The following is a 23,467-nucleotide window of genomic DNA, read 5'->3' on the forward strand; positions in this document are numbered from 1 at the left end:
AAAATGAGGTCGTCACAGTGCCGCCTCAACTTTCATTAAAAGCTGGATATGACGTCATCAAAGACATTTATCAAAAAAATGAAAAAAACGTTCGGGGATTTCATACCCAGGAACTCTCATGTCAAATTTCATAAAGATCGGTCCAGTACTGTAGTTTAGTCTGAATCGCTCTACACACACACACGCACACACGCACACGCACATACACCACGACCCTCGTCTCGATTCCCCCCTCTACGTTAAAATATTTAGTCAAAACTTGACTAAATATAAAAAGCTGACACTGAGACCGTGCATGTTGAAAAGACCAATGATTTATTTCAGCAAGTGTTTCTTCACCATTGGAATGTGCTTACCCCATGGCACGGAAGTTCCTTCGCCACAGGACAAACTCTAGAGGAATATTGTAAAATCATTTTCAGGCCAATAGGTAATGACTGAACAAAGTTTAAAGCCATATGTACTCGATGACTATACACGCTATTTGCTTTACCAACAGCTGGAGACATGCTAAATTAAGTTCCCTGCAAAATATTGTGGTCTAGGACCCCTTCAATGTTGAGATATGTTAATTTTCATTTTGATCTGGATCGTCCTATTTATAGATTTGGCAACACACATGTAACGTTGATGCAAGGGAGCTAACACCGCGGCTTTGTTGACATCCTCACTTTTTCAGAGGCTAGAACAAGCTGTAATGCATGTATTATGGTCCGCGCATGGTGACATATCGTCATTATTATGGTCTTATGGTGCGTTTGACATCGATTGTGGGCAAACTACACTTTGTAAACACGGGAGCGCGTACATATGCCTTTAAGGCGAGGGAGGGGTCCGGGTGGGTGGTGGTGTACGTGAATTATTGCAAGGGTACGCCTCTCAGAGAAGCCTTACATTTGCCTGACAATAAGGGGTGAAGATGAAAACAACAGGGAGCAATCAGCATTGAGGAAGCCATCGCTTTATATCAGCTAGGTATACCATAGATGGTCGTTAGATATATTCAATTTTCAATACTGCTCCCAATTTATTTTGAAGATGCACAAATGTTTTGCTCTAATTTGGTTTTCAGATGACAAGATTGTAAAAAATATGCTGTTGTTTTCTTCTGATTTACAGATGCCTAGTGTATTTTTGAAGACGTCTTGTCTTCGTCAAGAAAGAACATTCCATGATGTAGTGACTGATGTATACATGTATAACTGAAGGCTTTCGGCTTGACTGCACACGGTTTTTTTTGGACCGTTTTGTGCTGAAAGGATGGACAAGAAGAACAAGAAATATATGTGTTGGTATTGTTCAGAAAAGTTTGAAGCATTCAAGACCACCATAGACCATGCAGTCGCATTACATACCTCCCAACGCATTAAAATTTGCATTTAAAGGTTGAACAAAACAACGGGAGCATTAAACTATGTAACAAAGGAATACAACATTATTCCCCAAGATGGAGAACTTGTTGCCCAATGCCATGAAGATGAAATTATCACTACAGATTGCAACAGTGAGAAAACGGAAAATGACTCTCTCTCTCTCTCTCTCTCTCTCTCTCTCTCCCTCTCTCTCTCTCTCTTTCGAGGGCTGGATGTAAAAAAGCAGACCACTGCTTAATCTATTACCCTCGTTAAATAAAGAATTGTCATTGTCATTGTCTCTCTCTCTCTCTCTCTCTCTCTCTCTCTCTCTCTCTTCTCTCTCTCTCACACACACACACACAGACACACGCACACTCAGACACACACACACACACATACACACAGCCTGGGCGCGCGCGCAAACCACGTCACACACACACACACACATACACACAGGCGCGCGCGCAAACCACGTCACACACACACACACACACACACACACACACACACACACTCACTCACTCACACACACATAATCCATGCACACAAAGCACATACTCGCACGTAAATAGTAGTCAGACAGACATCAACACACATTCTACACACGCACACACACACACACACACACACACACGCACGCCGCACACACACACACATACCCAAACACATGTACACACACACACACACACACATGCACGCACACACGCGCACACACACACACATACACACACACACACACACACACACACACACACTAACTTGTACACATAAACGTGCAAACTACACACGCGCGAGCCGGAAAAAGCCCCAGAGAGGGGATGACGTCACGAACCTTTGATGTCAAACAAATCAAAGTCTTGACGTGGTCTAATTGCGCGAATATTATGCCCTAGTCTCTAGAAATTCCACCCCAACATATCTGCCCTGGGTGGCGACGGATCAATAATCGAAGAATTGGTCGTCACCTTCCGTATTTTACTTAGTATGTTCCCAATTTTGGGCCGGGAACTTCCATCCCCAACTGTAGCCTGAGTGTGTGCACAAAGAATCCTCCTTTATCATGATTTATCGGCATGAATAGCGTTCGTGGGATACCTCCAGCTTCGGTCGGATCAAAGTCTATACCATACAGGGGTCACGTGAGAGCCGCTCAAATAAAGGTAACCACCCGAAACCCGGCCGCGACCTAGCTGACTTCAGATACCAAGTCGCCCAAACCCTACTGTCAATCGAAATTGGTGCATGTGCATGGGGTGGGCGCTTACAAGGTAGTTAACGGGATGAAGGAAACAATGAATCAAGAAACCCAGGTGCACATCTGCGGCTCCTAGGCATGTGCAGTGTGCCTGCACACTATCTTGTGCCTGCATCTTGCCATCTCTGAGAAATGGCGACCACAGCCAGACAGACAGACACACTTACGTCCATTCTTATATATAGGCCTATTAGATACTGTCGGGCCAAATACATGCGATGACGGCTCCTGATGCTTGATCACGACACAGGAATACATACCAAAATGTCCTGTGTTGGCCAAAGCATGAGTTTTGTTAGTTTAATATAATGTTTATGGAAGCTAACAAGCACTTATCTATAGGTATGCATACATAGTGTGATACAGTATTTAGTCTTAATACGTAAGTTTACACTAATTAAATTGTACAAAACTACAGAAAAAACAATAATATTTGGTAGTTAAGTTTGAACCTATAGTTGTACGATCCGTAACATTTGAAAACCCAAAACTAAGTGCTATCTGTAACATGCAAGTTGTGCGTGTCGTAACATTGTGTTTTCCAACTACATCAATTTGAATTGATCTGTATGCGTCAGTTTTAAACACAGCCCAACCAAAATCACAAGATGCACTAAGCATAAGCTAGTCCATGTCTCTATTACAAGAAGTGTGTGTTTGGATGAATGTAATATCAATAAAAACAGCTATGAATGCCAGGTTTTGGTTTCTGAAAGCAAAATATTTCAACTTAAGAAGTCTTTGAATACGGGCACTGTGAGTTATATTACAGTGATCACTTTTATTCAACAAAAAGACGAATGTATTATGAGGTACTGTTATTAGACACTAACTTTAGTAACATCATGCATTTTGAGAAGCTGTTTAAGTGATATTTCTAAACCAACTACCCTTCTTCGTGTAGTGCGACCTGTAACTTTTGTGTTGTGCTCCCAAAATACGATGTAACTATCCCGGCTATAGGCCTACGGCGTGTATACGCAGTTACTGCTTACATGCAAGCCTTCGGGACCTTGTCAGTTCCGAGAGAGTTACGAGTTAATTTCATGTCTATTTTTCCAAAATGAATGTCTACGTCGTCGTCGTGCAAAGTTTTAAAACCAAACCTATGCTTACGTACGCAGTTTCATATTGTACAACATCTGCTTTGTGAAACATACCCTGAATGATACGCCTACCTTGTCAAACAGGCTACAACTCGACAATAATAGGCTACACGCTCATGGCGTTTAGCGTTATCGATTCCAACGACAGTCAGGCCGAGTTGTGTGGTGCACAGCTCCGGCTTTCTGAGAAATCAAAACCAAAAGGAGACAAACTTGGCCCTTATTGTTGCATTTATAAGTTTACTCGTTTTGTCGTAGAATGAACGAGTCTTTCACTCTTAAAAAGCTGTGTTATGGTTGTTGTTTGGCTCCAGGAAAGTACACAAAAATTAAGTCAATTAAACGTGCTAATCCTTTTGGGAAAACAAGTAGGCCTATATCCAGTCGCACAGTATTGACTTTGGCCACCAGCTCAATTCACATACCTTCCAATGTGTTCCACTGACCTGTTTGCCAGCGAGGCTGTGTCTGTTTGCTGATTCAACACTGAACTACACGACAAGGAAGCATTTCGCATAAAATGTTATGCTCCAATTCCCGCAACACAGATGAAGATAAAGGGAAACCACTTCAAGTCTCAGCCCGCTGGGCTCAATCTCTGTCTGTCTGTGTACGTGTCGGTCTGTCTGTCTGTGTGCTTGTCTGTCCGTCTGTCTGTCTGCCTGCCTGCCTGCCTGCCTGCCTGCCTGTGTATCTGTCTGTCTCTCAGTCTCTTGTTTAATTGCAGTAAGCTGCGCTATATGGTAATATCGGTACATGTATTTAGGCCTATAGCAATCCAAAAAGAGAGATACAAAACAAGACAAGACACATTATTTATTAACGAGGGTAATGGCATAAGCAAACATTGGTGCTTTTTTTTACATCTAGCCCTCGCCCATGAAAGGCACTACATGGATTCGAATAATGCTTTTGATGAATGTTAAATAACAAACAAAAATAAAAACGCACATGCGAACAGTGGCAAACAAACAACTAACCAACAAACCAAACAAACAACAAAAACATTTATACAAACAAACAAAATATTATTATTAAGTGCATAATGAAAAGACACTCGGCAAAGAAATTATTGCACCCAAAATAAAGCATTCATTCCCGTGTCATTTATTATCAAACTTTCTATTCCACCTTCCATGAAAGGCACTCAACTATAGGGTGTCTGGCACACTTTCCGTATCAAATATATCTTTTACAGGGGGGATGTGACCGCCTTTCAAACGAAGATACCACCAAAATCGACCTGAAAGAACATAACTTAATATACTAATAACAAATCGACGAAAACTCATAACTTGTCATTTTTGTACGAAGAGAAAGTCAAACCAATTATCTAACCAGAACAGGTATAGTTTTGTTTTGCTATCTTGCGTATTCTTTGTGTTATGTCTTTTCAACAAATGCAGGTGACGATCGCATGAGTGGTTGAAAACGGGATTTGTTTGATGACAAAAATCACCATTATTTCAGCAATGACTACCTTGATTGCTTCGAAACTTTCGGATATCGTGCCAGCATACTAAAGATGTCTTAAAGGCACAGTAAGCCTCCCATAAACCATCACAGATACTGTCAGGCTTTTACACACAGTACAAACACCCTTTCATTTAAACACTCACCGCTTCAGAACATCTTAGGTGCCCTCCGTATTCTGTGTAAACACGTTCATTTTCAATTGCATTCATAGCTATTTGTCGATAAAGCCTTAATTAATTAGCTAAAGACAATAAACTGTCAAAGCGTCCAGCGTCTCCCTCACACACAGACACACGCACGCACGCACACACACACACACACACACATGCACGCACGCACACACACATGAAAAACAACATTGAATGTCACAAAAGTGAATTTTATTTTTCAAGCACAGAAAGAAAATATATATGCAGCAAGAGTAGTCATACAGTTCATACTACCGTAGTTGTTTAAAAAAATAATTGAATTAACATTATTATTCCAGCTTTTTCAATTATTTTCAAAGCGCTTATTGTTATTGTCTTGAAAAAGTAACTCCATTGTTCAGTTCAGCGACTTCACTGGATTGTTATCTCGCATTTTCTGAACCTACTTTAGCTTCTCATACTGCAATCAAACTAAGTGGCTGTACTTTTGTGGACCCCAGAAAGAATATAGCAGGAAAACGATCTATGCGAATGGTCAAGTCCCATTTTTGTTAACTTCAAAAAGACATCCAGCGATTTCTGATTCTGTCTGTATCTTCACCAAGTTTCAGCTAATTCAGACTAAAGCAAGTCTTGCTTAGCAGTCGCTTGACTAATTCCAATGTTTATATTGCATGAACTAATGTTTGAATTCCATATTTGAGAAGGAAAACAAATAAAAAATAAAGTTAAAAAACAAAGGAATACTGTACTCACCGATACAAGAACGAGACAAGACGGTACGAATTTTCGCTTATGGAAGCTTCATCAGGAAAAACAAGAACACAAAAGACAAAAAAAAGCAGACGCAACACGGAACGAACAAGGTTTGAAAGAAAATGGAATTAAAAAATAGTGGCAATTCTTGATTATCAAAATTGCTTTGGCAACAACACTTGAAATTTGTAATTTACTTCAAGACATATGTTGCCGTAGTTCCGATGATGTACTTTATGTACGTAGTCACTTCCCTCCAAGATGGATATTTTTTATGCTTGCTTTTTTACTGTTATCTAACTACTGCAGGTGCCCTATTTTCAATTCCCCATCCATTGCCTCCACGACAGTTAAGATCTGAAAACACAGTTCACTCTCTTATGTGTTGACTCCAACTCAAAACAAATTTGAGCATTTTTTGTGTTTTGAAAAATAGCAATGAGATGCATAGGAAAACAAACCTTCAGCAATACAAAAAATATCAATATACTGGAAGCATGTAGTGCTGCAAGAGATTTAAATTATTGCAAAATGTGTAAGGTATGGCTACAAGCTGACAATTAAAGTGCCTTTAACAACAGCATCCTTTCTTTCTTGTGAAGTCGGATTTCTTTTGAAGTACAACTGCATGAGGCTATTATAGTTTCATTTCACAATTTGAGCAAAAGGTTAATTTCAATTGCATAGCATCTTCAAGCAAGATGAAGCTAGTACAAAATAGCTCAAACCTGTAATCAAGTACCTTGTCTTTGTTGCACACTGTTGTTGTATTTTATGCTTGCTCGGAAAGTACACACACTCTGACTAATGAATAGTCACGTGTCTGAAGTGGTTTATCGTGACAGTTACATGCTGGTTTAAAATACAAGTAATACGGACAATATGTACACTACATCCGATAGTTAGCAGAAAAACTAAACACACTTGATAATGTATAACAATAACACACTTGATAATGTGCAAAAGGCAAACAATATACTTCGCACAGGTATGAAGGAATTATCACTGTTATAACTGAATAACCGGTTCGAGCCAATCAGTCTATAATACTCAGATTACAACACTACAAATTTTAAGTGCAAACCACAACCGATGCATGCTGTGTTTCACATCTCTCACTGCAACTGTTTCTGAATACACTCAAGACGCACTATCCCATCAATAAAGCAAATACATTAATCAATAAATATAGGCCCCGGACAAAATTAATGAAGCTAATGATAAATTTGGGCAAAAGTAAACCAACTTAAAGTTTCTTGGAATTCTGTGCTCCCACCCCTCTTTCTAGATCAGTAGATGGTGTGTGTGTGTGTGTGTGTGTGTGTGTGTGTGTGTGTGTGTGTGTGTGTGTGTGTGTGTGTGTGTGTGTGTGCGTGTGTGTGCGTGTGCGCGTGTGTTTGAGCATACGTGTGTGTGTGTGTGTGTGTGTGTGTGTGTGTGTGTGTGTGTGTGTGTGTGTGTGTGTGTGTGTGTGTGTGTGTGTGTGTGTGTGTGTGTGCGCCTGTGTTTGAGCATACGTGTGTGTGTGTGCGTACAAAAACAAACAAATGGACGCGAGAGGGTGCAAAGCACCCCCTACCCTCAAAAACTATCCATTAACGTGATAATTGTTCCTACAGGAACGCAAAATATGTCATGACTGATTTTCAATCTTTATAAGTGAATGCTAATCACCTCCTCAAGACCATTTTAAACTGTTGTGGGCTGATCGTCAACATGCAACAGTGACACAATACTCTGCGTTTACAGATCAACCAACACTGCATCTTGTATCAATTCTGACAGTATTATAGTTTCAAAGAAAACATGCTTAGCAAACAAACCTGTAACGAATCTCCGATTATATATGTCCCCTTCTGGGAACACACGATACTGCGATTCAGAACAGCCATTATAGCTCACAAACTCTGAAAGTAAAGGCACCATCTATACAAGTTGAGAAAAGTTGAGTCCCACAACAGAACTGAACAAGAAGGGCAAAGCCCATACGACTCACATGCTTGACCTTGACATGACCTTGACCTTCAGGGTCAAGGTCAAATAACTAAACCTAGCAATGACATCATACACTAAGAACTGCTTTACACATTTTTCCTACCAAAACACATGTGACCTTGACCCAAGGTCAAGGTCATCCAAGGTCATGCAACACAAAGCTGTTAATTCAAGACATAGGAAGTACAATGGTGCTTATTGGCTCTTTCTACCATGAGATATGGTCACTTTTAGTGGTTCACTACCTTATTTTGGTCACATTTCATAAGGGTCAAAGTGACCTTGACCTTGATCATATGTGACCAAATGTGTCTCATGATGAAAGCATAACATGTGCCCCACATAATTTTTAAGTTTGAAACAGTTATCTTCCATAGTTCAGGGTCAAGGTCACTTCAAAATATGTATACAATCCAACTTTGAAGAGCTCCTGTGACCTTGACCTTGAAGCAAGGTAAACCAAACTGGTATCAAAAGATGGGGCTTACTTTGCCCTATATATCATATATAGGTGAGGTATTGAATCTCAAAAACTTCAGAGAAAATGGGAAAAATGTGAAAAATAGCTATGTATGTTTTTTGGGGCCTTGTCATCATACACCATCTTGCCAAATTTGGTACTGATAGACTGAATAGTGTCCAAGAAATATCCAACGTTAAAGTTTTCCGGACGGACGGACGCCGGGACGGACGGACGGACGACTCGGGTGAGTACATAGACTCACTTTTGCTTCGCATGTGAGTCAAAAAGGTATGCCAGAGCTTTAAGAAAAAATAACGTGTACTTTTCTGTAAAACAGTTTATTGTATTCTCATCTTACAGTCCTTATCTGTTGTTTTTTTTGTTTGTTCTTTTCTTGCTTTTTTTGTTTGTTTGTTGTTGGTTGGATGTGTTTGTTGGTTTGTTGGTTTTTTAATTGGTCCTGAACAGCTGTTCCCATGGATGAATTTTAATGGATTTAGGACTAACTTTCGTTGGGGACAAGCTTGTGAAAATTTGGTGAGTCACACTTGTCAAGACGGTCTCCAAGTGAACGATCTGTCCAATTATCTACTGCTTAAATTGTCCTTCCACTCAAAAGCCGAGAGCTGCTCAACTTTCAAGCGAGTCTCTAATAGTTTTTCTTATTGTACTCTCTGGTTGAATTGTATATGTATCCGAGTGTTTGTGGTGGCCTGTTCAACTGGCTTATGTTTTACAATGCTTCACAACCCTGGAAGATATTAATAACCAAAGGAAAGTAATCGATCTTTATGCATACGACATGTGTAATAGAGTAAGCGAGAGTTGTACGGAACCTTTCTCCTGGCACCTGAGAGAATAACAAGCATTGAAATGAACAAGCGACTTTCATCCTCAAAAAAGGATGATCGCCGCAAGCTCATATATGGGTGCGTCTCAGAATCTCGTCCTCTGTTTGTGACATTATCACCAAAAGTAAAATCTTCCCAGAAAACGTTGATAATACTATTTACACACTTCTCAGGGTGTACCTTTTCAGTTTAAACAAGAAAAAATATAACATTGCCTTTAGTTTGCCATATATTGAGCATTATTTGGACCATGTGTGCAAAATCACCCGTGTAACATGGAAACAATAAAAGACAAAAAAACTGCATTTATAAGGCTGAAAACGACTTTTATTCAGTTATTATTGTTGAATCACAAGCCATTATAGAGTTCAATATGAAATGACTACATGCAAACAACAAAATAATGTTTTTTTTCAAAGTTCCATGCATTCGTCAAAATTTCAATACAAAAATGAAAATTAATTAATGATATCCTGATCAGAACATGTTGATACATGGCATTCATTCAGTCTTATTGACATTTAACCTTCACAATAGCATATATACAAAGATTTGTTGCTCTAAGACAAAATGTTAGAAAGTTATCCCAAAAGAATGCAAAATGGTCACCGATGTAACATGGAAACATCACTTTTGTAACAAAGAAACGGTTATGCTTTTTCCCACAAACTTTACTAAATGAAGCTGATTTTGCAACCAGATTCTTCTTAGGTAAAATGCCAAACACTAAAACAGGAACAGAAAGAAAAAAAGCTGGACAAAATCAAGCAAACTTTGCCCCAAAAAAGAGAAACATTAATGAAAAGTTCATCACCCACGTAACTCGGAAACGAACAACCAGACATGTATTATAAGGTTTGACATGAAGAATGCAAATGTTCAAAAGTGGTTCATTCAATTGTTGAGACAATAAACCAAAGGCATTGGTTACATATAGAACAGTTGCCACTTGCAGTTAATTAATTTATTTTAAAAGAAATAATGCCCCCTGGCATTGAAGGTGGGGTCACGAATCATGGTTGCATCAGATGTAGGGACTAAGGAAATATCATCGATCCCTGGAAAGCAATAGTAGTTCCCCTCCGGTTTCCTTCGAAGGAACGTTACCACCAGTTCATCAGGTCGAATCTCTTGCACCTGAAACATGCAAGTACCTGCGATTTCAACTAAAGATTGATGCAATATGTGTACTAGTTTCACTAACATGAATTTGTTTAATGTCTATCAAGATTTTGATGCATCCACATTCACTGGCTAAAAACAAAATAAAGTAATTATTTTGTTCAGACTTACCATTCCATTGAACATACAACTTTTACAATTAAAGAAAACATTGACACTTACCGTTCCTTTAAATGGATTTCGGAAATTTAATTTTGATCATAATTTTTTATATTTTTAATTTTCAGAGCTTGTTTTTAATCCAAATATAACATATTTATATGTTTTTGGAATCAGGAAATGATGTAAAATAAGATGAACGTAAATGTGGATCGTTTTATATATAAAAAAAAAATTATTACAATTTTCAGATTTTTAATGGCCAAAGTCATCAATTAATTTTTAAGCCACCAAGCTGAAATGCAATACCGAAGTACGGCCTTCGTCGAAGATTGCTTTACACAAATTTCAATCAATTTAATTGAAAAATGAGGGTGTGACAGTGCCGCCTCAACTTTTACAAAAAGCCGGATATGACGTCATCAAAAGTATTTGTCGAAAAAAAGAAAAAAACGTCCGGGGATATCATACCCAGGAACTCTCATGTCAAATTTCATAAAGATCGGTCAAGTAGTTTAGTCTGAATCGCTCTACACACACACACGCACAGACAAACAGACACACACACACACATACACCACGACCCTCGTTTCGATTCCCCCTCTATGTTAAAACATTTAGTCAAGTTTTGACTACGTGAAATCGAAAGAAAAACTATTATTAACAAATGTGTAGCCTAATTTTTCACTTCATAGAATATCATAGCAGCAAAAACTCACCTTTTCTTAAGAACCTTGGGTGTTGATCACTGTCGTAACAAAATCACAGACTTCGGAAACATTCTCGAAATCTTTCTTCGCTGCTGGAAGCTGAACTATTTCTCTCTGTAACTGCGCATGCGTAGTCACCCGCACCTCTAAGTCACTACGCGCAAAATAGTTCTAATCTTTCTTCAAAACTCTGAACATTATTTGCAAAACCGTTCACCATCGTAACGGAATTTTGAAGAAGCATGTCATATTGCGCAACTTTCAACTTAGTTTGCAGATGCAATTTTGAGAAAATAATACTTAAATAACATTTAGCTTAGCGATTTTCTATGCCCTTTCATGTCAAGATCGTGTTGAAAATGAATATGCAAATTCTAAAGTTCAAATTTAGGACTTGTTGCTGTTGCACGCGTGCGGAAACATATGTTACGACAGTGATGGCAAACTTTCAAGCGATTAATTTCGTTTAAAAAAACAATTCTGTGGACAAAATAACATTTCAACTGTCAAGTACACTTAAACCAAACACACATAACAAAAATAGCAGTCCTTGGACATTCTAAACGATTCTTGTAGTGAGGTACAAAACTAGTTGATGGTTCATGTCACAGATCAGACCTCCATTTTTCACGCATTTAATCATTTCTTTCGCAAAACAACCTTCATAATAATCATGCAAAATACTCAGTTTTGTTTGTACTATTTCTTTATTCATTTTACTTCTCAAAAATACCAATATCATGATTTAAAATTCAGTATGTTTCAATTGTGGGCTAATTTGATTATGGCACACACAAAAGGATCAGTTTCTGAGACGCACCCATATGCTCATCATTCTCCAAGGCACTCCAACTAACACTTACATACACAGTCATACACAAGAACCAGCTTTTATTCTTGACCGGACTGAGTCCTTAGATCAAGACTGGTTTTTAAAAGAACAAACGCACAAACACACATTATTACAGGGTCGCCTCGAAAGTATCAGTAAGAATCTTAAACGAAATGAGGCAGAGCTAAGGATATAAGTATATCCTGGAAGATTAGATATAGTTAAACATTGCCAAAGCTAATGCTGTTCACTTGCGACAATATTCTAGCGATGTGTACTGACTACATTATCCAAAAGTCAATAATTTTACATGTACTTAGAAGTGAGGATATAGAAAAACAATAATAATGTTCACAATTACATGAACACCAAATTTAAACTATTTATAAAAAATAAACTTAATATGTTGTTTTGGGAACATTTGGGTCAAAACTATCAAAAAACACTACTCAAAAACAGCCTTTTATTTGTTGCATATTGCTATTAATATATTGTATGCTTCTCAAAACAAAATGAATGATTTACTTTTTTTTAAATCGCCTGAAGAAGATCTAGTAAAACAATCATCTCTCTGTTGATGTACATGTATCGCCAACCAAATTCTATAGTCATTAAGAGTTAGAGGTGAAAAAAAAGACGTCTACACAAGCATTTCTGTCCACCTCAAACATAAATAATGGACCTAAAAAATACAAGAAGAGCAAATGTTTGATGGAATTCCCTTTTCAGTAGCAGGGAGTAGACACTAACTGGAATCATAGTGACCTTGACAGATGTCAGAGGTCAATCAATCTTATGCAATGTGTAAGGGTGACCAGGAACTATATAGCGTAGTCAAATTTGAACGTATTTGCTTCAAAAGCAAAAGCAATTAACACACATTATCCATTCTTTATATCTGCTCTAGATCACACTGTGATTTTGTTCATGTCTTGAGTTCATATATAGAACCCCAAAACTGGGTGAAATGTTAAAGCTCTAGCTAGCTTAAAATTTGTTTGACAAATTTAACCCCCCCCCCCCCCCCCCCATCTTTTTTTTTTTAACCCTTTTCTTTACCTCACTGTGATCTTGAAATTTAAAGACGGTCAACAAGGCTTTCACTATGTCAGGAAGTCATTTGAACCTGAAAGTACAGTAATTAGTGTCAATTAGCTCTAGCTTCAAAATTGTTCAAGAAAATCATGATGTTTCACGTTCTGACCCAAGCCTGACCCTACAGTGACCTGGAATATTGATGAAGGTCAAGCAGACTTGCATTGTAAGTGAACATCATCGAACCCTGAAAGTGTATAAAGGTTCAAATACTTCTGTCTGCGGCCTGCCACCATATTAGTTTGAAACATTTCTGAATCCTTTGTGCCACTCTCCTTGTTGTTCAGGCGAGTCAAAAATGCTGGTCCACAAGTTTGATTAAAAAAGGTAACTTAACTGGCTAAAACTCATGAGAAAAAAACAAAAACAGAAAGACAAACTGCAGACTGACTGAATCCTGTGAGTTCCTATATGACCCACTTCGTTAAGGCAGGACACAAAAGAAAACACAAAGGTACACAGTAGTTTAATATAATTCATCTTGCTTGCAAGCAATATGCTTTTGTATGGCCATAATGCAGCCACACATCCAGTTTTCCCACCTTCACCTCTACTCCCTTCCTTCCCCTCCACTTTACACAGTTAACCATGCCATTGATATGATTCGCTGAGAGTGGCCAACTAGTGTGATCACAAGCCTTTGCATTCACCATGGATGAACACTGCTTGCTCATTTGTGTACAAGTATTAATATTACATTTCTAATTTGATGAATTAAAGCTTCTGGAAAAACTCTCCTTTCCATCAGTCAGTGTGTGTGTGTGTGTGTGTGTGTGTGTGTGTGTGTGTGTGTGTGTGTGTGCTTTTTGGTGTGTGTCTGTGTGTATGTGTGTGTGTGTGTGTGTGTGTGTGTGCTTTTTGGTGTGTGTCTGTGTATGTGTGTCTGCGTGGTTGAACCTTTTCACAATTAATGAACCAGATATATATTACCGCCATCATAAGAGATAATAAGAGCTCTCATGTTCTCAGAGAAAAATTGCTGAAATACAGCAAACAAACATGTTCATTAGTGATTCGAGTCAGTCAAAGAGGCAAACTGACCAACTCTCATAGTACAGACAACTATTTAACACCCATAACTAAAAATAATTTAAAACAGGCTAGTTGTACGTGCTATATTGTCTGTCCATTACTCATTAAGAACGTAGATTGAGTACAATGAAATCCACTGTTTGTAAACTTCAAAATGGTTGAACTTGAAGTTCACTACCAGTAGATTAGCACAATAAGTAAGTTCACAATCAGACATTTGTAAATGATTGAAAAATATGGTTGAATTCTCTGCAATGACACCCAACCGGTAGCTCAGTGGGTAGAGCACTGGACCTATGATCCTAGGGTCACAGGTTCAAATCCAGGCCGGGACCGACACTGGTCAACTTTATGTGCAGACTCAGAGACTGTATCCATATGTTCCACCCCGTGTTACTACTGTGGCACGTAAAAGACCTCAGTCATTCTGCCGTAAGTGCAGGTGGCTGAATACACCTCAACACTCATACACCTGGGTAGCGCGACTCTGTTGCTGCTAGCTTTCCACTGCGAAGAAGTGACCCGAATTTCCCAGCGATGGGACAATAAAGTAATGAAAAAGAAAAAGAAATGTATAAGGCCCCTCTGGTGAGAGGCCATCTCCCAAAATTGCTCCAAGGTCTACACACTCAACTAAAAACTATGCATCATGTGAGGATACCCGAAGTAACTTAGGGACACTTTTACCTTGAAAGCGGCGTATGGCTGCCTAAATGACGGGGTAAAAACGGTCATACTCGTAAAAGGTGTGGGAGTTTCAGCCCATGAACAAAACAAACAAACTTAGGGACACTTTTGGCACTGGTCCACAGGGGCCACAATATTACCTAACTGTCAAGTTGACACTAAGCATATTCCACTACTATAATGATCTACAATAGAAATAAAAAATAAATAAAAATGTACTGACAAAAACCACAAGAGTGATTTAAACAAACAAATTAGATTCATCTTGTAGTAAACACATTTATAAGAGAAGAAAAACAAGCATAAAAAGTGAAAATTTACCAATTACATGTCACAACTTGCAGCTCAACAAAATCTCTAGCTACAGTATAAGATCCTGATCTATTTTGCTTGAAACATATCTAGTTCAATGTTTAACCTACCTGTCAAGAAAATTCACAACAAAATGTGTAAACAGCTAACAATACTATCAATTAAGTATGAACAAAAGACAAAATAAAACCATGCCAAAACAAAGAGCTGTTTTGCACATGCACACACCCAAAGTCAAATGCTGTTAGATACTCTTGATATTTTAACAATAGAGAATATTATTCTCTTGATCAATAGAACGCAAATTTGAAATATCTACAGAAAACGTAAATTCAAGAAAATACAAGATTGTCTCATATTGTACCCAAATTGTAATATGCAGTAAAAAGGGTCACAATTAAAAAACACACTTCATTTGATAAATTCACCTCTAACCTAGAAAAAATTAAAAACAAGAAAACATACACACACAAACAACAACCAATTCATGCATAAAGCTGACAAAATGACAAAAAAAAAACCTCAAAAAATCACACTGTTACTGAGTTTTTGAAGCTATTCCAATTTCCTTGAAAGGTGAGCAACTCAACGTCTACCTCACTGAAAGTCAATCAGATATTCGGGGTATGCCTGCGTGTCATTAAAAATGACATACATGGAAGGATTCTGAACGTTGTCTACGGCAGAATCATACAGGATGTGTCCTTGGCGCATGGGCAGAACTCTCATGGAAGAACTTCCCTTTGTGGGCACGCCCACCAGAACCTTGCACAGGTACACGTGACGAGTTCCCGAGGGGTCAGGAGGAGAGTAGGTTGCGCTGGCAGAATAGTTTGCATTGACAGCAAAGTACACACCTTGCCCGTGTACCGTGGCTGGAAAAGAACAAAAAGGCTTACACTTCAGAAAAGGTGTGCCCTTAAATATTCATCAAAATGGTCCCGTCAAAAGAAAATGACTAAACCACAACCAAGCTAGACTGAGCCTCGATCTTTGTTGGCAGCTCATTTATGAAGATACATGTATACTTCTGACAGACAGGAAAGGCAACCCACATACATTCATGTACAGTCTGTACTTTTTGTGTGATCATGTGAATTTCTGCACAGGTGTTTGATGTGTTCATTTTTAGGCGCTGATCACACACCATACAATGGAACCATTTTTCAAGTATTTTGTGAACTAAAACTGCCGAAACATTGCACCTTTAACGAACACAGAAACAGAGAACATATGTGCGATTAACCAAAAATACAGCTCTGTCCAAAAGGGTTCACTCAGTGTTTTTCAGCAAATCCTTCAAAACTGATGCTTCTTCAAACTCACAGAAACAACACACACAAAATGACCTCACCATTTTTACCACAGAAACTTCTGTTGAAACCGTGGTGGTTAATGTTTTGTATAGCATCAGACGATGTTCCATGCCACAGACTTTTCTCATTGGTTGTGCCAGGCGGGTTCTGCTTCTCCAAGTGGGCCTTTTTGGCAACGTATTGGTGATACAAGTGGGGATTCTGGATCCGCTTGACCTAAAATCAAATCATTCATACGCTTCTATTAACTCTTTGACCATTTGCGCCAAACAACACATACAAGCAGAAAAATACCAAAAGCACTGCACATACAAAATCAAAACCATTCCCTTTTTTTCCATCACAATCATTGAATCAACCCAGAGTCAGAATAAAGACACAGACATAGAAACCTTTATTTTCTGGACTGACAAATTCATTATCAATTATTTGAAGTATATTATACTTTTTGGGGCACACTTTTTGTCCTTTCCCCCCACCACTACCAGCACTCCACACATTATAATAAATAAAGAACATGTGCACTGGCCAGGTTATCCTACAACACCACTTGCAAGCAAAAAATGTGTTCCTTATTCCCAGGTTTTTCTGAGCCCTAGATTACATTCAGTAGCCACCACCCCCCCCCCCCCCCCCCACCCGATTTAAGACCCGATTTAAGACTTCCCAACGTTAAGACCTTGCTTTTTCAGATTTTCTATTCATGGCCTATATGTACATTAACCTCCATTTCAAGACTTCTTTCTTTTTATACCTGATTTTCTTCGAGGTTTTTAGCTCCTGAGAGGGAAGTTCCACTGTATTACATGTATTTAAATACTTGCAACTGGGTGCACGAAAAAAAGAAATCGGTTAGAAGACATCACGACTCACGGCTACAATGGCGACATTGCCAACTGTTTGCTGGAAACCGGTCACCACAGTCTGGTACTCTGCGTCTGTTGCTGGAAGAGGCACCAGCTTCACTGTGTCGTTAGGCAAATGCTTCTCCCAGTTCTCTGGAACCTGGCCTGTGGCCATGTCTGAAGCACAGAATGAATAATAATAATTATAAAAATTATAATGTAATACAATGTAAAACGTATCTGTTAAAAAAAATTTTGATGGACACCTCTTACAATTCTGTTTCTCTGCCAAAGAAAAATGTTAACAAAGACAAATAGGTGAATTACAAAAAGAAGCATGTTGGGTTTGTATCGGCTGTGGAAGAGTGAATACTTTTGCTTTTATTGAGGCAAGCTTTTTACACATGCTCCTTGTAAGCGTGTTTCGGACACACCCCTCGCTAGTGACTGGTCTTTTGTCACGTGGGAAAGTTTGGCACACTAAAAGCAAGAGTACAGTAGTCCCTTCCATTTCCGGCCCTTTCGTGGGCGTGAACCTACCCGGAGCGGCCAGCTTTCCCATGACTAATGAGTTTTCCTTCTATAATTGACTCTTAATGGCCGTTAACCTGTCTGACGCGGTCAACGGTCACTGATTTTTGCCCTAAGGTGCCCCTCTTACTCGACAGGAGCGGCCACTTAACGGCCACTTGTCACTTTCGCGGGCGAGCGCCTGTGGTGTGTGTGTGTGTGTGTGTGTGTGTGTGTGTGTGTGTGTGTGTGTTGTGTGCACAGACGGCACAGCACGAGCAGATGACATGAATACTTACGCATGCGCAAACTGTAAATACAGACATGCGCATACATGTACATTTACGGCAGTCACTTCCGGATCGATCACAGCTGATGTGAGTTTGAAACACTTGTTTATCTGACACTCAAATACATATATAATAATCCAAACAACACACATAGAAACATACGAAACAATAGCTTAGCCAGGACGATCGAGTTAAACACGCAAATAATTAAGATGTATAAACGAAAGCAAAACTAACAGAGACAATGAATCGGCGGCTCGTGGATGATCGCTTTCTTTTCTTCATGAAAACTTGATCGTGTTTTTGGGGTTTTTTTGGAGGAGGAGGGGGCCTGTAATGAACGGCCACCTGATATTTGCGGTCACCTTTGCAATGACTAATGGGTGACCGGATATGGCAGGTACTACTGTACTCAGTCTTTCACAAGCCATACAAACCCAACAGAGTTATTTTCGAACACAAAAAAAAGTTTCCCTACAATAAGTGACAGCGTAGCATTTTGTAAAATAGTAATTGTAGTGTTTTACTGACAGAGCATATTTCAAGAGAGCAGCTTTCAGATCAAATGTTGAGAATTTTGTCATGAGCTTCTCTTGAATTCCTTTAAATGCAAGGGCTCAAGATATAGTGTGTAAATATTTGATTAACTCCGTAACCCAGTTTCTCTGCTGCTTGCATTCAACTTCCTTGATAATTAGAACACCTACATAAATCTATAAAAAATGACATTTGCTGTGTATATATGTCTACCACACAAAAGGTGCCATAATAACATTTTCAATATGTTCACATAAAAGTAACAACACGCAAGTTTTATAAACAATGTACATACCTTTGATCTTATCCCTTCTGATAACACTGACGGAATCATTGAAATCACTCTTTGGGTATTCCATCATTGAGTCAAAATCAATAATGTAGACATTTTTGTCTTGGTCTTCAATCTGTGCAGTTTTCTTCTTATCCTGGAAGGCTGTTTCAATAACGTGATTCTCCTTAGGTGCATAAGGTTGCGCTTCTGTGCCAGTTGTTGTAACCTGAAATCAACATCGCAACAGGAAATGAAAAAGCAATAACCTTTAAAAGATCGGACTTTGGACTACTCACTGTCCAGGTATATTGGTTGTGTACAGCGCTATTATCATTTTTTCAATTTTGGATATTTCATGTAAGGAATATACATGTACATCCTCAATGACTAACATCCACCATGCGAAGAGAAACACACATCATGTTGCTTATCATAGAGGTAAATTGATAAGTGAGTCCTACATAAACCATACTATCTCAGCTTGGGAAAAACACTACAAAATTCATTCTGGCCATACATGATCCAAATTACACAAAAACTGTGGGCGGGGATGTAGCTCAGTCGGTAGCGCGCTGGATTTGTATCCAGTTGGCCGCTGTCAGCGTGAGTTCGTCCCCACGTTCGGCGAGAGATTTATTTCTCAGAGTGAACTCTGTGTGCAGACTCTCCTCGGTGTCCGAACACCCCCGTGTGTACACGCAAGCACAAGACCAAGTGCGCACGAAAAAGATCCTGTAATCCATGTCAGAGTTCGGTGGGTTATAGAAACACGAAAATACCCAGCATGCTCCCTCGAAAGCGGCGTATGGCTGCCTAAATGGCGGGGTAAAAACGGTCATACACGTAAAAGCCGTGGGAGTTTCAGCCCATTAACGAACAAACAAACAAACACAAAAACTGTGTAGTTTCTGTACATCATTGTTTATTTAGCACTTTACCAATAAAATCATAGGATATATCATTGGTGCCGAGTTCTTGTTGGTTTCATAAAGGTACTTGTGAATGTTCGTAAAACATGACTCGTCTCGTCTTATGATTGCATTATTGTATTTATTGCATTATTATCATCAGTACATTGTATTTTTACATGTGGTTTATGATACTGGTGGCGAATAAAGAATCATGGAGTCATTTTCCCGACGCAAAAAGAAGCAAAATGTAATGATTGTGTGCATGCCCGGGCTACACATGCATGTGTGTCAGTGTGCAGATATATCCGGTAGTCTCTTTGTATGCATTACTGTGAGTGAACTACATTGTTCTTTCAACCAGAATTAAGTGCAGTGTTGTTGCCAGCCTAAGAAGACAATAGGTCATTTGGACCTCCCTAAAATAAAACAATAGGTCCAAATGTCCTGGCTTTAAAAAAACAATAGGTCCAAATTATACCGCCAAGGTGTTTTGGCTTGAGTCTGTTTGAAATTGAACGCTGCTAGTGTTTTCTGCCTTTCAACGGGCTTTAATTTCTTTTTCGGCAGCATGTGCCATGTTTATCGATCAGCGATCGACGAAAAAAATTGTCTAACAGAGTAGCGTCCCTTTGGCTGGATCGGGTCGACCTATTTACTGGAAACAGCAAAAATTGCGAAAGAATCATTAGATTATATGTGTTATATGTTGTTTGCACCTTTGTTGCAATTGCTTTTTTACAACTTTGTTGCAACTTTTTTTGGGCAACATTTTCAGGCTATTCGCGTTTTTCCCTATCCTTCTTATTCTGAACCTGTTTTAAGTCCTTTGGCATTGCTTTGATGTCGCTTCCTGGTTTTAATTGTTCATAACCTTTGCGAGGAGAAAGAGCCTGACATTCCTGGCCTACCCTTTCCAATACGTACAGTGCCCGGTGTGCGAATGTAGGGATCCTGCCTGATCTTTGCACTACCATCCCGTGGTATTATATTGATGAACTTTCCGCTGTTTGCGCCGTTTTCGGTAAATAGATACACCGGCTGGATCGGGTATTTGCATAAACGCAGCCTCGAGTGTCAATGACAACAAACAGAGACTCGGCACCGAGTGCATTTTCACTCGTAGCGAACATGAGCATTTCGATCGGGGTTTGTTTTCCGACTTTGTAACTCCCATTCCATTTATTGCAGACCTTGTCCGCCTTGTACGAATATGTATCGGTCAGTTGACCACCAAAACGTAAAAACTATCGGTCCATCCACCGGACAAGGCTAGGTCCAATGTGTCAAATCAGAAAGGAATGCGTCAGAGACCGAAGACCGAGGCCTGGCAACAACACTGAAGTGTCTCGCTTACATGTATTATATGAATGTACAAGCATGTGCTTACCTCCAGATAGCACCACTGGACCATATTTGCCAGCATGGAGGCAGCCTCTTTCTGCTGCTGCTTGCGTTCAACTTCCCTGATAACATTGGAGATTTCCTGCATGCAGTCAAAGACATTGTGGTGCATCCCGTCGCCAACGATGCGCCCTGCAAATTTATGGATCTGCACCTCTACGTTGTGACGCTGAGCAATTGCCTGAATCCTCAGCTCCTGTGACCAAAAAAACACATCATAATAGATCTGCAGTCAGCATACAAGGTATAAGACATAAACCATCACAGTTAAAAATTCTTCAGAAATCAGCTTTTCATTTCATTTCCAAGACCTAATTACACTTTCTTCAGAAACCATGAGTAGTTATGGGGCTGGATTAAACAAGCAAACGTGTGTGTGTGTGGGTAATTCATTTAATAGTAAATTAGTTAATACCATAATTGTTTCAGAAAAGAAGAGCATTATGGGAGGCATCAAGCTAAACACCCATGACATTCTGATCATTGACTGACTCCGACATGGACGCACCAAACCAAAACTTATTATTACGACCTCAGTGTAAGGACCGAATTTCGCTTACATTTTAAAAGCCGTAGACAGAGGTACCACTCTATAGACAAAACAAAACACAACAAGTATTCAAGCTGCATGAAGCTTATGGCACACCTCTTGAGGACCAAGCGACATGATGAAATCATCCGTGATTTCTTTGCGGGTGAATTTTTCCTTCACCAGTTCATCTAAGGATGTCAGCGCTTGGTCGACATCTTTTCGGCTCTCAGCATACACAAAGATAGTTGCTTCCTCCTGCACTGGGTTGTCAACTGTCTGTTTGACTGCTGCTGTTGAGCCAGTGAAAGCTGCAATCAGAAAACAATAACTGAAATGATTATTTCAAAAAAACCCTGCTTTCTCCAAATACTTTGCATAATAAAAATACTAGTTTAGACTAACGGAACAGTGCACTGTCATTCTTTTCTGGCTTCAATATAAATGAATCACTACATGAACCACAAAAAGGTCATGTATTAATTACTACAGGGGACTTCTACTTTATTGCAGTTGTTTGGGTCCACAGAACTTGTTGTGTCTAACAGGGCGAATGGTCGACCGACTCACACATACAGTGTTTGTTTGATGTATGATGTTGTGTTTGAATAAATATATATAGCTATTCTGATGCATGGACACGTGGGGGAATTTGGGGGCTGTGATTGGATGGTCTCTTCTGATCATCAAAGCATAATGCTACGGAAGTCGGCCATTTTTGACAATATCCAAAAGCATATTGGCAATAACAAAGACGCATGGTTCCGGTTTACCCATCTGTACCACACGATGTTTCAATCGACAATAGCATACACTGACAACTTGAAATTCTTCTCGGGAATGTTTTTCAGAATGGATTGAAAATGATGTAGTGTTTATCCATCAGTTGCTACATTTAAATGGAAATTTCTTTACCTTTGAAGAATTTAGGTTAAATTTTCCTTTTGTTCAAACTAATTTTTTATTCTATGAGGGAGTGATTAAGTCCCTACGAAAATATCAGAGAAAAGTAAAAATTGATTCGTTGAATGGTTTTCAGATTAGGGATTATAAACCCTGGCAGACTATTTGTAGAGGCAAACAGGCATTTAAAGAAGTCTTTTTGAAATCAAAATTTGATGATAACCCTGCAGGCATGAACAGATGGAATATGTATTTTTACAACCTGAACTGGAAACAGATTTTTGATAAGTGTTTCAAAACAACTAAGGACACACAGTTAAGATGGTTCCAGACCAGATTGCTTCACCGCATTCTTGGTGTTGCTAGCCGGCTATTTGTTCAAAAGATTCTTGACAGTCCCCTTTGTTCCTTTTGTAAAATTGAAAATGAAACAATTTCACATATATTTTGGTACTGCCCGCTTAGTCGGAAATTTTGGACTGACTTGGAAGAATTGTTAAACAGAAGTGGTATTTACCGCGCAAATGTTCTTTTTACAGAAGAATTTATTTTGTTTGGGTGTATGAACAATGTTAAGGTAGATGTGGTTTTGGATT

General features: G+C 39.1%; 2 protein-coding genes across 3 annotated transcripts in view; both read right to left on the reverse strand.

Moving 5' to 3' along the window:
• The window catches only part of LOC138982487 (E3 ubiquitin-protein ligase TRIM33-like), a 41,581-nt gene extending 37,296 nt beyond the window's left edge, over window positions 1-4,285 (reverse strand). The window contains exon 1 of the mRNA XM_070355792.1: window positions 4,142-4,285. The gene's annotated coding sequence lies outside the window, so the exon portion shown is untranslated. The remainder of the gene's footprint in view (window positions 1-4,141) is intronic.
• Window positions 4,286-13,232: 8,947 nt separating this feature from the next.
• The window catches only part of LOC138982480 (protein mono-ADP-ribosyltransferase PARP14-like), a 49,120-nt gene continuing 38,885 nt past the window's right edge, over window positions 13,233-23,467 (reverse strand). For both annotated transcript variants that reach the window (XM_070355779.1, XM_070355778.1), the window contains exons 22-27: window positions 22,086-22,279; window positions 21,426-21,635; window positions 19,149-19,353; window positions 17,545-17,693; window positions 16,710-16,887; window positions 13,233-16,230 (exon numbers count right to left, since the gene is read on the reverse strand). In XM_070355779.1, coding sequence (XP_070211880.1) covers window positions 15,953-16,230; window positions 16,710-16,887; window positions 17,545-17,693; window positions 19,149-19,353; window positions 21,426-21,635; window positions 22,086-22,279 — 1,214 coding nt within the window. In that variant the 3' untranslated portion in view covers window positions 13,233-15,952. The remainder of the gene's footprint in view (window positions 16,231-16,709; window positions 16,888-17,544; window positions 17,694-19,148; window positions 19,354-21,425; window positions 21,636-22,085; window positions 22,280-23,467) is intronic.

The sequence above is a fragment of the Littorina saxatilis genome, linkage group LG12, assembly GCF_037325665.1.
Source record: "Littorina saxatilis isolate snail1 linkage group LG12, US_GU_Lsax_2.0, whole genome shotgun sequence".
Classification (NCBI taxonomy): Eukaryota; Metazoa; Mollusca; class Gastropoda; order Littorinimorpha; family Littorinidae; genus Littorina; species Littorina saxatilis.